Source organism: Thamnophis sirtalis, unplaced genomic scaffold (genome assembly GCF_051295495.1).
Source record: "Thamnophis sirtalis isolate CommonGarterSnake01/CBP01778 unplaced genomic scaffold, rThaSir2_p1.2 scaffold_7, whole genome shotgun sequence".
NCBI lineage: Eukaryota > Metazoa > Chordata > Lepidosauria > Squamata > Natricidae > Thamnophis > Thamnophis sirtalis.
Window position 1 is genome coordinate 48250481 of NW_028261387.1, and position 12566 is coordinate 48263046.

Sequence of the window (12566 nt, forward strand, 5' to 3'; positions counted from 1 at the left end):
CCTCTGGGAATCAGGGCATCCTGCTTTATGATGCTGGCAGTAATTGTGACAACATAACTCCTTTGTTTCTGGGACAAACACAGTTCTGTAGAGGAGTACTGAAGCAAATTCTGAATCTCTGCCCATTTTCATAATTCAGAAGTAACATATTTTCCTTCCTAAACTATCTAGAAAGTACTTCAGTAGCATCCAAAAAAGTTCAATGACTGGAGTAGCCTGGTATACCAGGACTAGTAGTTCAGCAATATTGCCTTAGAGTGGCTTATTTTGATCCCAGAAAGAATAGAGATTGTTTCAACTGAAAGTTTGGGAACTCTGTAGAATTGTATGCAACTCTGCAATATTGTCATCTGTAATACGACCAGAGCTTCAGTTAAGTCCTATTAATAAGTAGAGGTTCTCAAGCAGTTAATACAGTGTATTGTGTCATTGAACACACTGAGCACATATTGGGTTTCTAAAGAGTTTATGTTTTTTGTCTCACTACTATTGATCGTCAAAGGATTTTGAATCACATCCTTTATAATATGATCCAACAGAACATTTTGATAGGGAATCACTTCACAATTACTAGAACTTTAACCTCTGTCCTGATCTCTTTGCTCTGAATTTTCCTTTACAGTGAAAATTCATTTCAGTGAACTAATTATGGGAAGGACATACCGTATTTTTTGGAGTATAAGACGTACTCTCCCCCACTTCTTAAAAGAGGCTGAAAATTTGGGTGCATGTTATACTCTGAATGTAGCGTTTTCGAAACTTTTTTCAGCCCTAATGAGGTGCTAACTGCGTTTCTCATTGCTGCTCCCTCCAACAATCAGCTGTGTTTTAGAAGCTATTTTTTATCCCCAACCAGGGGATAAAAAGCGCACACATGCACTCAAAACCAGCAAACTTACGTGCTGAAGCTGACCAGAATAAGGACACTAGTCAGATGAATACCTGGTAGGCAGATTTTTTTCCCCTATTTTCCTCCCCTCCTCCCATCTTATACTCCAGTACATCTTATATTCCGAAAAATATGGTACCTGTTTTTGAAGGCAGTACATTCAGCTGGAAAGTAGGGTATCATGGAAATTTATGTTATTTGCATTTTGTCATTACGCAGATGTCATCATTTACATCATTTCTGTAATGACATTTAAAAAAAACAAATCCATTGCACTGTGGTTTACAGCAATAGCACAGACTTAGGTTTATGAAAATGAGGCTTCTCTGCCCTACAATAGTTTTGTTCTTCATATGTTTAATGTCTATAACAGCGGTTCTTAACCTGTGAGTCGCGACCCCTTTGAGGGTCGAACCACCCTTTCACAGGGGCCACCTAAGACCATCGGAAAAGACATATTTTCGATGGTCTTAGGAACCGAGAAACCTGCGTGCCAGTGTTTGGAGCCAGGGGAGTGGCAGCAACAGTGGTGGCAGCCTCTGCCTTGTGAAAAGGAGGGGCTACCTGACAGGAGTGGCGGCGCGAAGACAGCAGGCGCCCAGCCAATTGCGACATGAGGCACAGATGCGTTTGATGAGGGAAGGGGGGCGAATGGAGCGCCTGAGTGCCAGCAAGGCAGTGCCCTGAGAGGTGGCCGGGTCGGGCTCGGTCTCCCAGCAGCGAGGGGAGGGGACGCCAGGAAGAAGGAGCCGAAAACCAAGGCAGGAAGGATAGTGACTATGTCCCTTCAGTCCACAGCCGCCGCCTCCTCGGAGGCTCGGAAGTTCATGCGGGCGCTGTGCAGCAGCTGGCTCCAGACGTTCAGGTTTTCCCTTTTCTGTAAAAACTTCTGTCCATTCACAAGGAGACCGCCTTTGTTTCCTTCCCGCGATATCAATGAATGAGTGGTTGGAAAACTTGGGAGCGAGAGGATTCCAGGAGCTTAGGGGCAGAGGCAAAAAAAGATAGCCGTTACAAAACATCTTCAGCAGCCGCTTTGAAAAAAAATAAAGCACTAAACCTTTTTAGTTTTAAGTTTTAAGTTTCCATGCTTAGAATAGAATGGAATGGAATAGGAAAATGGAATGGGAATAGGAAAATGGGATGGGAATAGGAAAATGGAATGGGAACAGGAATGAAATAGGAATAGGATGGAATAGAAATGTTTATTGGTGAAGTGTGATAAGACACACAAGGAATTTGTCTCCAGTGCACCAAATCATACTGTACATATAAACCGCAAGTAATAGGTCATAGGTCATAATAATAGTTACAATCATTAGCTACAAACAACAATTGATAAATCATAAAGAACCAGTAGGACAAGATGAAAAATAGGAGGGGATATCCAATCTAGTACTGTATTTCTCTTTGACCCATTTTTTTTACTGTCTTCTCCATTTTATTTTTATTTTGTTACCAACTGAAATGTTTCATGGACTTTTTGTAACAAGGTTAGAGGTTATATTATATTATATATATTATTTCCATTAGCAAACCATTTCACAATATATAATTACATACTGTTTTTGTGATTAATCACTCTGCTTTAATTATGTTCAATTTGTAATAATGAAATATATCCTGCATATCAGATATTTACATTACGATTCATAACAGTAGCAAAATTACAGTTATGAAGTAGCAACGAAAATAATTTTATGGTTGGGGGTCACAACAACATGAGGAACTGTATTAAAGGGTCGCAGCATTGGGAAGGTTGAGAACCACTGGTCTATAAGCAACTAAGAAACAGATTCCATACAGTCTGTTCTACAAATGTGTTGGCCATGATCCTTTGTAAAGGCAAAGTATATTTGTCTTTAGTGATATAGACTCACTAAATAAGAGAGAAAATGCAGCTGTGCATTTGCAGTAACATTCTCACTATAGTACATTTGAAAAACTGGTTTTCAGTAGATTTTCCAAATGTACACTATTAATAGTTGAGTCAGTTAACACTTCTTTCCATATGTATAACTTAAAAGCATATAATCTGAGTAAATATAGGCCCGGATTATAGACATAACTATTTATCCAAGATACTGAAGTATAATTTTGATTTTGGATGACAGCTTCATGGTATATATTCTATTTTACCAAAAGCAAATATATGTGCCATTATTTTTAATTTTTTCTATATAAACTGGAATGCTATTTGAACCTCAAATCCACCTCCCAATGTAATGGAGCAGAAGCGTCAAAATGGGGGCTTGCGGGCCGGATGCATCACGCACAGGCTACACCCAATCCAGCTCCACAAAGAGAAAAATTGTCTCAATACATCACATGATGGCAATGTGACTCTGTGAGTTTGACACCCGTGTTATGGAGCATCACATGAGGCTCTCTAGTGATAGTGATGTCATTGAACAAGACTAGTTAATTTGAAGGAACTGTTTGTAGCATTTTAAGGACCTAAGGGTAAAACTAAAACTGTGAAGCCTTTCTTTCAAACTATTTTCATTCACATCCTTAAAGCCACCAACCCAAATAAAAATGGATCAAACTTGAACAACCAAAATTTGGTAATTTTTATGCTTTTTGTTACATTTGGTCAAAGTGCTAAGGGGCTGCAAATGGGAGGCTGGGCTGTGGGTTTATAGTCACTGATCAAAGTCTTGGGAACCCTGATCCTTTGTACATGTATAAAATTTCTTTTACTTCTACAAGAAAAAGATCCAAGATCAGACCAGTCTAGGGGGTTTTGCTGACGTGAAGTATCAACTGACATCACCTCCATCTGCCTGAAGTAGTACAGTGTGACAATCTTTTTGGAGAAAGACTAATTGTGTTAGATCATTGGCTTCTACATACTACTACAATTTTTGTGTCTGTAATCTTTTAACTTGTTGAAACAGTGCATTATAGGGTAAAATTTCAGTCAAGATACTCAAGTTGACTAATTTGCAAAATGCTGGGACCCATTTCTCCTGAGGCAATGAAATTTGGGGAAGTTGTGGGTTCTTCAGCACAACTGCTTCAGAGTTGCCACAATCACTCACAGTGATCCTCATTTTCAACAAGTCCATAGGATCACACCACACCATGCTCCCTTGTTCCATTCTCCACCCGGCCTGGGAAAAAGGGGAAAGGAAAGGAAGAAAGGATGGGAGAGAAGGAGAAAAGGAAGTGAGGAAGGAAGAAAGAGGGAGAGGAACAAAAAGAAGGGAGAAAAGGAAAGGGAACAAGGGAAGAAGAAAAGAGAAGAAATGAATGAGGGAGGGAAAGAACAGAAGGGGGGGGGGAAAGAAGCAAGGTAAGAGGGAGGAACAGAAGGAAAAGAATAGGAAAACGGGAGGGAGAGAGTAATGAAAGAATAGGCAGTAAGGAAGGTTGTCAAGGTTCACTGGCAGCTTTCCATAAAGAAACTCAGTGGGGAAGCCAGAAGCAAGCCAGAAGTCACTCCCACTATCACTTTTTTGCCCACCTGTCATCATTCTGTTTCTGTGTTTGAGTAAGGAAATATCTATCTAATGGGTCATGGATCGTCTAGTTTACAGCTATAAGTGGAATGTTATAGGAAATGTGAAACACTAGCTGCAGTATATAACACTTGAACATTGTGTTTTATCTATATGATAAAATGAGTATAAGGAAAATATGTAGACTACCACTAAACATATGTCATGGTGTTACATCTTTGAAATGTGTACTTTAATAACTATAGACTGTATGAACCTCTGTCAGAAATTAATGTGTCTGCATATCAAATTTTTAAATTGGCTGTATTGGTGGGACTCTTTTATTTCTTTCATTGTACCTTCCGGGTACAGAGCAAAATGCCCTGAGAGGATGTGCAAGCATTAACTACATTTATTTCTCTGTCACTCATTGTAATACTCTTTGTTTATAGCAAGAACCCAGTGAGGCACCAACACCCAAGAGACCACGTGGTAGACCAAAGGGAAGCAAAAACAAGGCCACTTCAAAGGGAAGGGTAGGTATTCTGGCTGCTGGATAATGAATTGGAAATCTTAGTCAATCACATGAACTCTTTCTTTCCTGTTATTTTTATGCACATGTACCAATTGACAGTGATTGTTAAGACTGATCTGGAGAATTGCTTCAACAGAAATAGCTATCCATGGAAGAATGAACCAGCCATAGGTTAAATGAGTTTTGCCCCATTTTACAACCTAAACTGCCACAGTTGTTAAGTGAATCATTGCATTTTCAAAAGGCAACTGGATTTCCTTGGGTTTTCTTGAGGAGGTGTTGCTGACAGTCAGAACTGAAAAAGCTTGGATGAGAAGCAACACATCTTCAAGGGGAAAAAAGTTGCCTTGTGAAAAAAAACACCTTGGGAACAACCATGACCTGGGTGACTGAGAATCTGGTTAGATGTGAATCACTGCACTTGTTAAGTTAGTAATATGATTGTTAAGTGAATCTGGCTTCCCTATTGACTTTGCCCATCAGAGGGTTGCAAATAGGCCTGGAGCACTGCAACCATCATAAATACATGCTAGTTGCCAAGCATCTGAATTTTGATCACGTAACCATGGGGATGCTGTCGTAAGTGTGAAAAATGGTCATTCAGTGCTGTAACTTCAAACTGTCACTCAACAAATGGTTATAGGTCAGGGATGGCAAACCTTTTTGGCATCGAGTGCCCAAACCGGAACATGTGTGCATGTGTGTGTGCCAGAGCACTGGAAATCAGAAGACCAGCTGGCTGGCGTGCGCATGCCTGTTTTTTGCCTGTTTTTCGGGCCCTTTTTGGCCAGAAAAACAGCTTGCTTTTGGGGCAATTTTCATGCTGCTTTTCAGGTTGTTTTTCAGGCCATTTTTGGGTCAAAATGGCTCAAAAATGACCTGAAAATGCCCCCCCAAAACGACCTGTTTTGGCTGCTTTTCAGGCCATTTTCCGATGCTCTGGCACCTGCAAAAACCAACTGGCCAGCGCGTTGGAAACCAGAAGAGTAGCTGGCAATGGTGCATGTGCCCACGGAGAGGGCTCTGTGTGGCATCTCTGGCACACATGCCACAGGTTCACCATCACAGTTATAGGTCAAGAAAGAACTGTAATAGTATGGGGGCTGCAGCCATGTCAGCAGTTGGTTAAAAGGCAGCTTAGTCTCATAATAAAAATGTGGGTGTAGCAAACTTCTCAGAAGTGATTCTCCGTAGTTTTGGGGGCTGTGAAGACAATATGGGGAGGGGGATGTACTTTCAGATTAGGAAGATTGAAGTCAGCCTTGAAAAGTAATCCAGACAGAATAAAAGAATTGGAAGAGACCTTGGAGGTCTTCTAGTCTAACCCCTGGTTCAAGCTGAAAACCCTATAACATTTCAGATAAATAGTTGTCCAATCTCTTCTTTAAAACCTCCAGTGTTGAAGCACATCCAAAAATATTTGCTCTGTCATTTGTAAGTTACATCAACAGAATCTTGCAAGTATGAAAGTACATTTTCCCGTCACCTTTACAGCCCAAAAAACTAGGGAGAATCGCTTATGAGAATTTTGCTACACTCAAATGTCCTGCTGGCTAAGATGCTTTTATCCAACTGCAGCTTTTTCCTCCCTCTCAAGGTCATTTCTACCTACCATTATAAAATGAGTTAGGACGCTAGAAAAGTTTATTTTTGTAAGCCGCCCGGAGTCCTTTGGGATTGGGCGGCATATAAATGTGTATAATACTAATAATAATAATAAAAACTCCACCGTTGCCGGTCCCAAGCCCGGATGAGAAAGGAGGAGGGTTGGGGTCAGGTTGGCAACTGGCTCCATAAAAAAAAACCCTGCCAACCCATACAATATGGTGAAAGAAACGAATAAAAATTTTATACCGCATCGGTCGTCGCGCAGGTTAACAAGGGCCGCGGCGGATGTTGGAGTCCCTGGACATCCGTCGACAAGTGGGCTACAAGTGGACAAGCCAACAAAACGACAAAAATATAGTGCAGATGAAAACCGTGCCATAATGGCCTGTTACTACAACTCAGAGCCAGAAAAAAGAGGTTATTTAAAGCGAATGTATGAATTATGGAAAGAACAATATCCAGATTCAAATGTTAGTGAACAACGACTAGCAGATCAAAGGCGATTTATTATACGGAATAAAGTGTTTAGTGAAGTTGAACTTGAGGAAATTCAGGCAAATTGCAAAACCAAAAAAACAATATCACAAGCAGAAATAACTGATATTCAAGACACAACTAAAGACATTATAGTAGAACTCCCAGAAGAAGCTCTCGGGGAGGAAATAACACCACCACCACTAGAACCAGTTATCACTGAACCAACTGATGAACTAACTCAAAAACAAAAAGAATTGAAGGATAAGATCATGGAGCATTTTCTGCTTAATGAGGAAAGGCAACGTTTACCATCACTAAAAACTGTGCCTAAGAAAATTTTGGCCCCTATCATGAAAATGGTTAATGCAGTGTTTTCAACAATTGAATCGGGATCCATCTTGGAAACGAACCAGTTAAGGTACAGCACAGCTGTAATAGTCACTAATGAACTAGGCATTAAAATCAAAGTACCTAGTCACACAACAGAAAAAGCATCAAAGCCAAAGTGGAAAATCCGATTAGAACAAAAAGTCAAAAAATTAAGGGCAGATGCTAGTAACTTAAAGAACATGCATGAGCAACGGCTTAAAAACAACAAAACCATAGATCGGCTAATCAGAAGATATAGATTGGATACAAGAAACATCAACGAAGCTGTAGAGATTGTAAAACAGCGGATAACAGCAACAGCTAGAAAAATTGAAAGATATGAGGCACGAATCATCCAATATAAACAAAATCAGCAATTTTGATCAAACCAACGGCGTTTTTATCAAAATCTTAATGTGAATGGTGACACCAAAAGTGAAAAACCAGAAAAGCAGGCCACAGTTGAATTCTGGAAAGAATTGTGGGAAAATGCAAAGGACTACAATAAGGAAGCAAAGTGGATACATGACTTTGAGAAAAGCATTGGCAACAAACAAATGCAAGTATTAAAAATAACAACTGAGATGGTCAAAATTGAGTAAAAAAGGTAAAGAATTGGACATCACCTGGAAAGGACCAATTACATGGTTTCTGGCTCAAATATCTGACCAGTTTACATGCAATATTGGCCAGGCAACTGAATGAAATTTTACAAAAGGGCCAAATTGATGAATGGTTGACAACTGGAAAAACATACTTGATTCAGAAAGATGCAACTAAAGGAACAACACCTGAAAACTACAGACCAGTAACATGCTTGCCAACAACCTTCAAATTACAGGCATTATTGCAGATAACATGATGGATTATTTGGAAACAAACAACATCTTGCCAGTAGAGCAAAAAGGCAACAAAAGAAGGAGCAGGGGCACAAAAGATCAGCTCCTAATTGATAAAATGAGATTAGAAAATTGTAAGAACAGAAAAACGAACTTGAATATGGTCTGGATTGATTACAAATAGGCATTTGACTCACTGCCACATAGTTGGATCATAAAATGCTTAGAAACAACTGGCATTAGCAAAAATATTACATCCTTTACTGAAAAGGCGATGAAACAATGGAGAACTGAGTTGGCAGTAGGGAATGAGATCTACGGAATGGTTAATATCAAGCGAGGAATTTTCCAGGGTGATTCACTTTCACCTCTTCTCTTCATCATCGCAATGATCCCACTATCAGTAATCTTAAAAAAAATGAAATTAGGCTACCAAACAGCCAAAGAAGCTGAAAAAAATTTGCATTTACTATATATGGATGATTTGAAACTCTATGGAAAGTCAGAAATAGAAATCCAATCATTGACAAACACAGTCCGAGTATTCAGCACCGATATTTCAATGCAGTTTGGCATGGAAAAATGCTCCACTGTATCCATAAAAAGAGGCAAAATCACTGCATGTGAGGGAATTGAAATGCCCAATGGCCAACTAATTAAATGCAACGAAAATGAAGCCTACAAATACTTAGGCATTCTGCAGTTGGATAACATCAAGCATGGAGAAGTAAAAACTATTGTCAGGTGAGAGTACACCAACAGAGTTAGGAAAATTTTGAAATCTAAATTGAATGGTGGAAATACAATCAAGGCCATAAATACCTGGGCAATACCAGTTATAAGATACACAGCTGGTATAGTTAACTGGACACAAGCTGATTTGGACATTTTGGACTGAAAAACCAGGAAACTAATGACAATGCACTACAGTTTACATCCACGTGGTGATACTGATAGACTATACCTGCCACGAAAATCAGGTGGCAGAGGATTATTACAAGTGAAGCAAACAGTTGAAGAAGAAAAACATGCTCTGGCTGATTATTTAAAAGAAAGTCAAGAACATCTATTAATTGAAGTAAAGAACAAAAAACTACTGAAGGCCCAACAGACAAAACAAGAATACAGAAAACGTGATAAAATCAAGAATGGAGAGTTGGCAGAACAAAGCACTGCATGGCCAATTTCTGGAAAAAATAAAAGATAAAGTGGACAGTGAACAAACTTGGTTATGGTTAACAACAGGTACATTAAAGAAAGAAACAGAGTCACTAATCCTGGCTGCGCAAGAACAAGCTATCCGCACAAATGCCATTAAGGCCAAAATCGAAAAATCCTCTGATGATGCCAAATGCAGACTTTGCAAAGAAGCTGATGAAACTGTTGATCACATACTCAGCTGCTGTAAAAAAATCGCGCAGACTGATTATAAATTGCGGCACAATTCAGTAGCACAAATGATCCATTGGAATTTGTGCAAAAATTATAATATTAAAACAGCAACAAACTGGTGGGAACATCAGCCTGAAAAAGTCACCGAAAATCAGATGGTCAAGATCTTGTGGGATTTCCGTATACAAACGGACAAAATACTGGCGCATAATACACCAGACATCACACTGGTTGAGAAAAATAAGGTCACAATCATAGACATCGCAATACCAGGTGATAGCAGGGTCGCCGAGAAGGAACATGAAAAAATCACAAAATACCAGGACTTAAAAATTGAAATTCAACGACCATGGCACAAACCAGCAGTGGTAATTCCAGTGGTAATTGGCACACTGGGTGCTATTCCAAAAGCACTGGAATTACATTTAAAACAGTTAAAAATTGACAAAATCACCATCAGTCAAATGCAAAAAGCTGCACTGCTTGGATCTGCACGCATGTTACGACGTCCTAGGCCCCTGGGTGGGGCCCAACTAGTAACCAATGCCAAATCTGGTGAAACAACTGGCCACTGTGATACAATTGTATAATAATAATAATAAGTTACGTATTTTCTCTTTTTTTCTCAAATGAACTATTGTATCTTCTATTTTGGTTTTTTTTCTCTTTTAAATATAACATTTTCCAATTCTTTATCTATTTGTGCATATCAGTTTAATATTTTTTAACATTCTAGGATAAAACTGGATAGCACAAGAAGAATATAAGAATTCTAGGTCTGGTTTTTCATCTGATAAAAAAATAGGACCTAAAGTACCATAGGACGTGGAGGCTAAGATGCTGAACTTGCCGATTAGAATGTCACCAGTTCAGCAGTTCAAATCCCTAGTGCTGCATAACGGGGTGAGCTCCTGTTACTTGTCCCAGTTTCTGCCAACCTAGCAGTTTGAAAGCACATAAAAAATATAAGTAGAAAAATAGGGACCACTTTGGTGGGAAGGGAACAGTGTTCCGTGCGCCTTCGGCATTGAGTCATGCCGACCACATGACCACAGAGACATCTTCGGACAGCGCTGGCTCTTCGGCTTAGAAACAGAGATGAGCACTGCCCTTAGAGGCAGAAACGACCAGCACGCATGTGCAGGGGAACTTCCCATGGGGTTTTGTCTCCTAATATTTGGAAAGTTTTTGAAAGGTAGAATTTGTAAATATGGGTGGAAAGGAGCACCCTTCTATTGATGTGAATTCTGCCTTATGTTTTCCTCTTATCAATTTTACTAGTATCCTGTGAAATATTCAGATGACAGAGACACCATTTTCTGAAATAACATCTGCTTTAAACCTATATGAATACATATGTTAGGAAACAACAGTATTGAGAATCTCGAGATTTCATCACCACTCTTGTTAACTGTTAACTGAGAATGAGAAATCTGCAAAAAAACCAAACAAACCCACCACTTGTCGACATTTTCCCAAAAATATGACCTACCCTGAAAGTAAGTCCTAACTTGATTTTTTTAACATGTGCCCAAAATAAGCCCTACCCCCCAAATAAGACCTAATTAAGACACCACGCAATCCAAGGTGCACAGGTAAAAATTAAAGCTAGGGTCCCAGCCCTACTCCTTACCTTCAAACAGTTGCAGCCAGGCCTCTATTGAGTTCTATTGACATCCAAATCTAGGATTTTGAGTAAAAGATACTTGAATTAGCTGGACAGCTGGTGACATTTGCTTGTGAGTGTGTGTCTGTGTGCATGCATGCAAGTCTGTCTCCGAGCAGCTGGAGTTCGTAAACCTGTAAAGAATAGAAAGGGATATGTCCCACTCACAGAAGGAAGATTATAGTTTTCTGGATTGGGTAGCTTCTCTCTCTCCCATCCCCCTGAATATGGAAACCTTGACGATCTAGCTTTCTCTGTTATGTGATTGCCAATCCTTAATGGCACATTGACTGTGCCATTCGCATGCTGGTTAGGAAGGAAGGCTTGATGTATATCAGGTGCTGTATGGCTGAAACTGAGTGAAGGTTGGGAATAAAGCAAGGAAATGAATAAATGATCCCAGAGCTGATAACCTGGCAGCTGTTTACATATGCAATCAGAAATACTAGGCCCGATCCATACAGGGGATGGTCTTTCTTCACCCGCTCGCTCTCCAAGTTGTTCAACTAGATACCAAAAAGAATCTTCATTGTTCCAGATGCTTTGGAGCAACAGATGCTTGATCCTGATTTGGCAGCCAAGCTGCCAAGGTTATTTCAGTGAACACCTCAGCTTAGCCCAAGCCTATCACCATCTGTTCAAATTATAAAATGTAGCAAGAAGAGAACCAAGTTCTGGAGACATTTGCTTCTGTTTGTTATGCATCTGGCTCCCTGCAGCCATTGTGTTTTCTTTTTCAAGAGTAACAGCAAGACCTTATTAAAAAGGGGCTTCCAGTTCCTACCGATATATGAATTACAAATGTTCTGTTCCGATTCTGAAGTGACCATAACGAGCCTATTCTGTGATTTGGAGAAAACATTAGATATATTTGCATACAACAATAGTACTCAGCATCATGCAGGAATATTTTTTAGCCTTTGCTAATGGGCAACCTCCTCCTAGCAGTCAGCTCTTTAATATTGTTGCTGTTACTATACAGAACAAGTATGTTCCTGGGGCCTTTTGAATCCAAAATAGCTATAACCATGCTCTTCAGTAAGTACAGGTTATTGTGAATACCAAGCTTTTGCTCTTGGCCTGACAGTGTCTCCTACAGCTGCCTGTCTATAGTTAAATGGGATTGCAACATGCCATGGACATAATGGATCTACTTCCCAAAGCACTTTTCTACTCCAGTATCCAAATGATCCAGTATCCAAGTGATAGTTCCTTATCTGGTGTTTGGAACTATTTCAGACAAGATGTTTGGCATGTGGAATAACCTGGCACTTAAATAACCTTCTGCTTTGAACTACACATCCAGAGTTTGCCTTACTGCAATTAAAGCAGAAAAATGGAACTGAGC

The 12566-nt window shown here is 39.7% G+C and overlaps 1 protein-coding gene across 1 annotated transcript in view; it reads left to right on the forward strand.

The window, feature by feature from the left end:
• Positions 1 to 12566, forward strand: part of HMGA1 (high mobility group AT-hook 1) — a 33793-nt gene that overhangs the window by 11035 nt on the left and 10192 nt on the right. The window contains exon 3 of the mRNA XM_087719934.1: positions 4785 to 4868. Coding sequence (XP_087576060.1) covers positions 4785 to 4868 — 84 coding nt within the window. The remainder of the gene's footprint in view (positions 1 to 4784; positions 4869 to 12566) is intronic.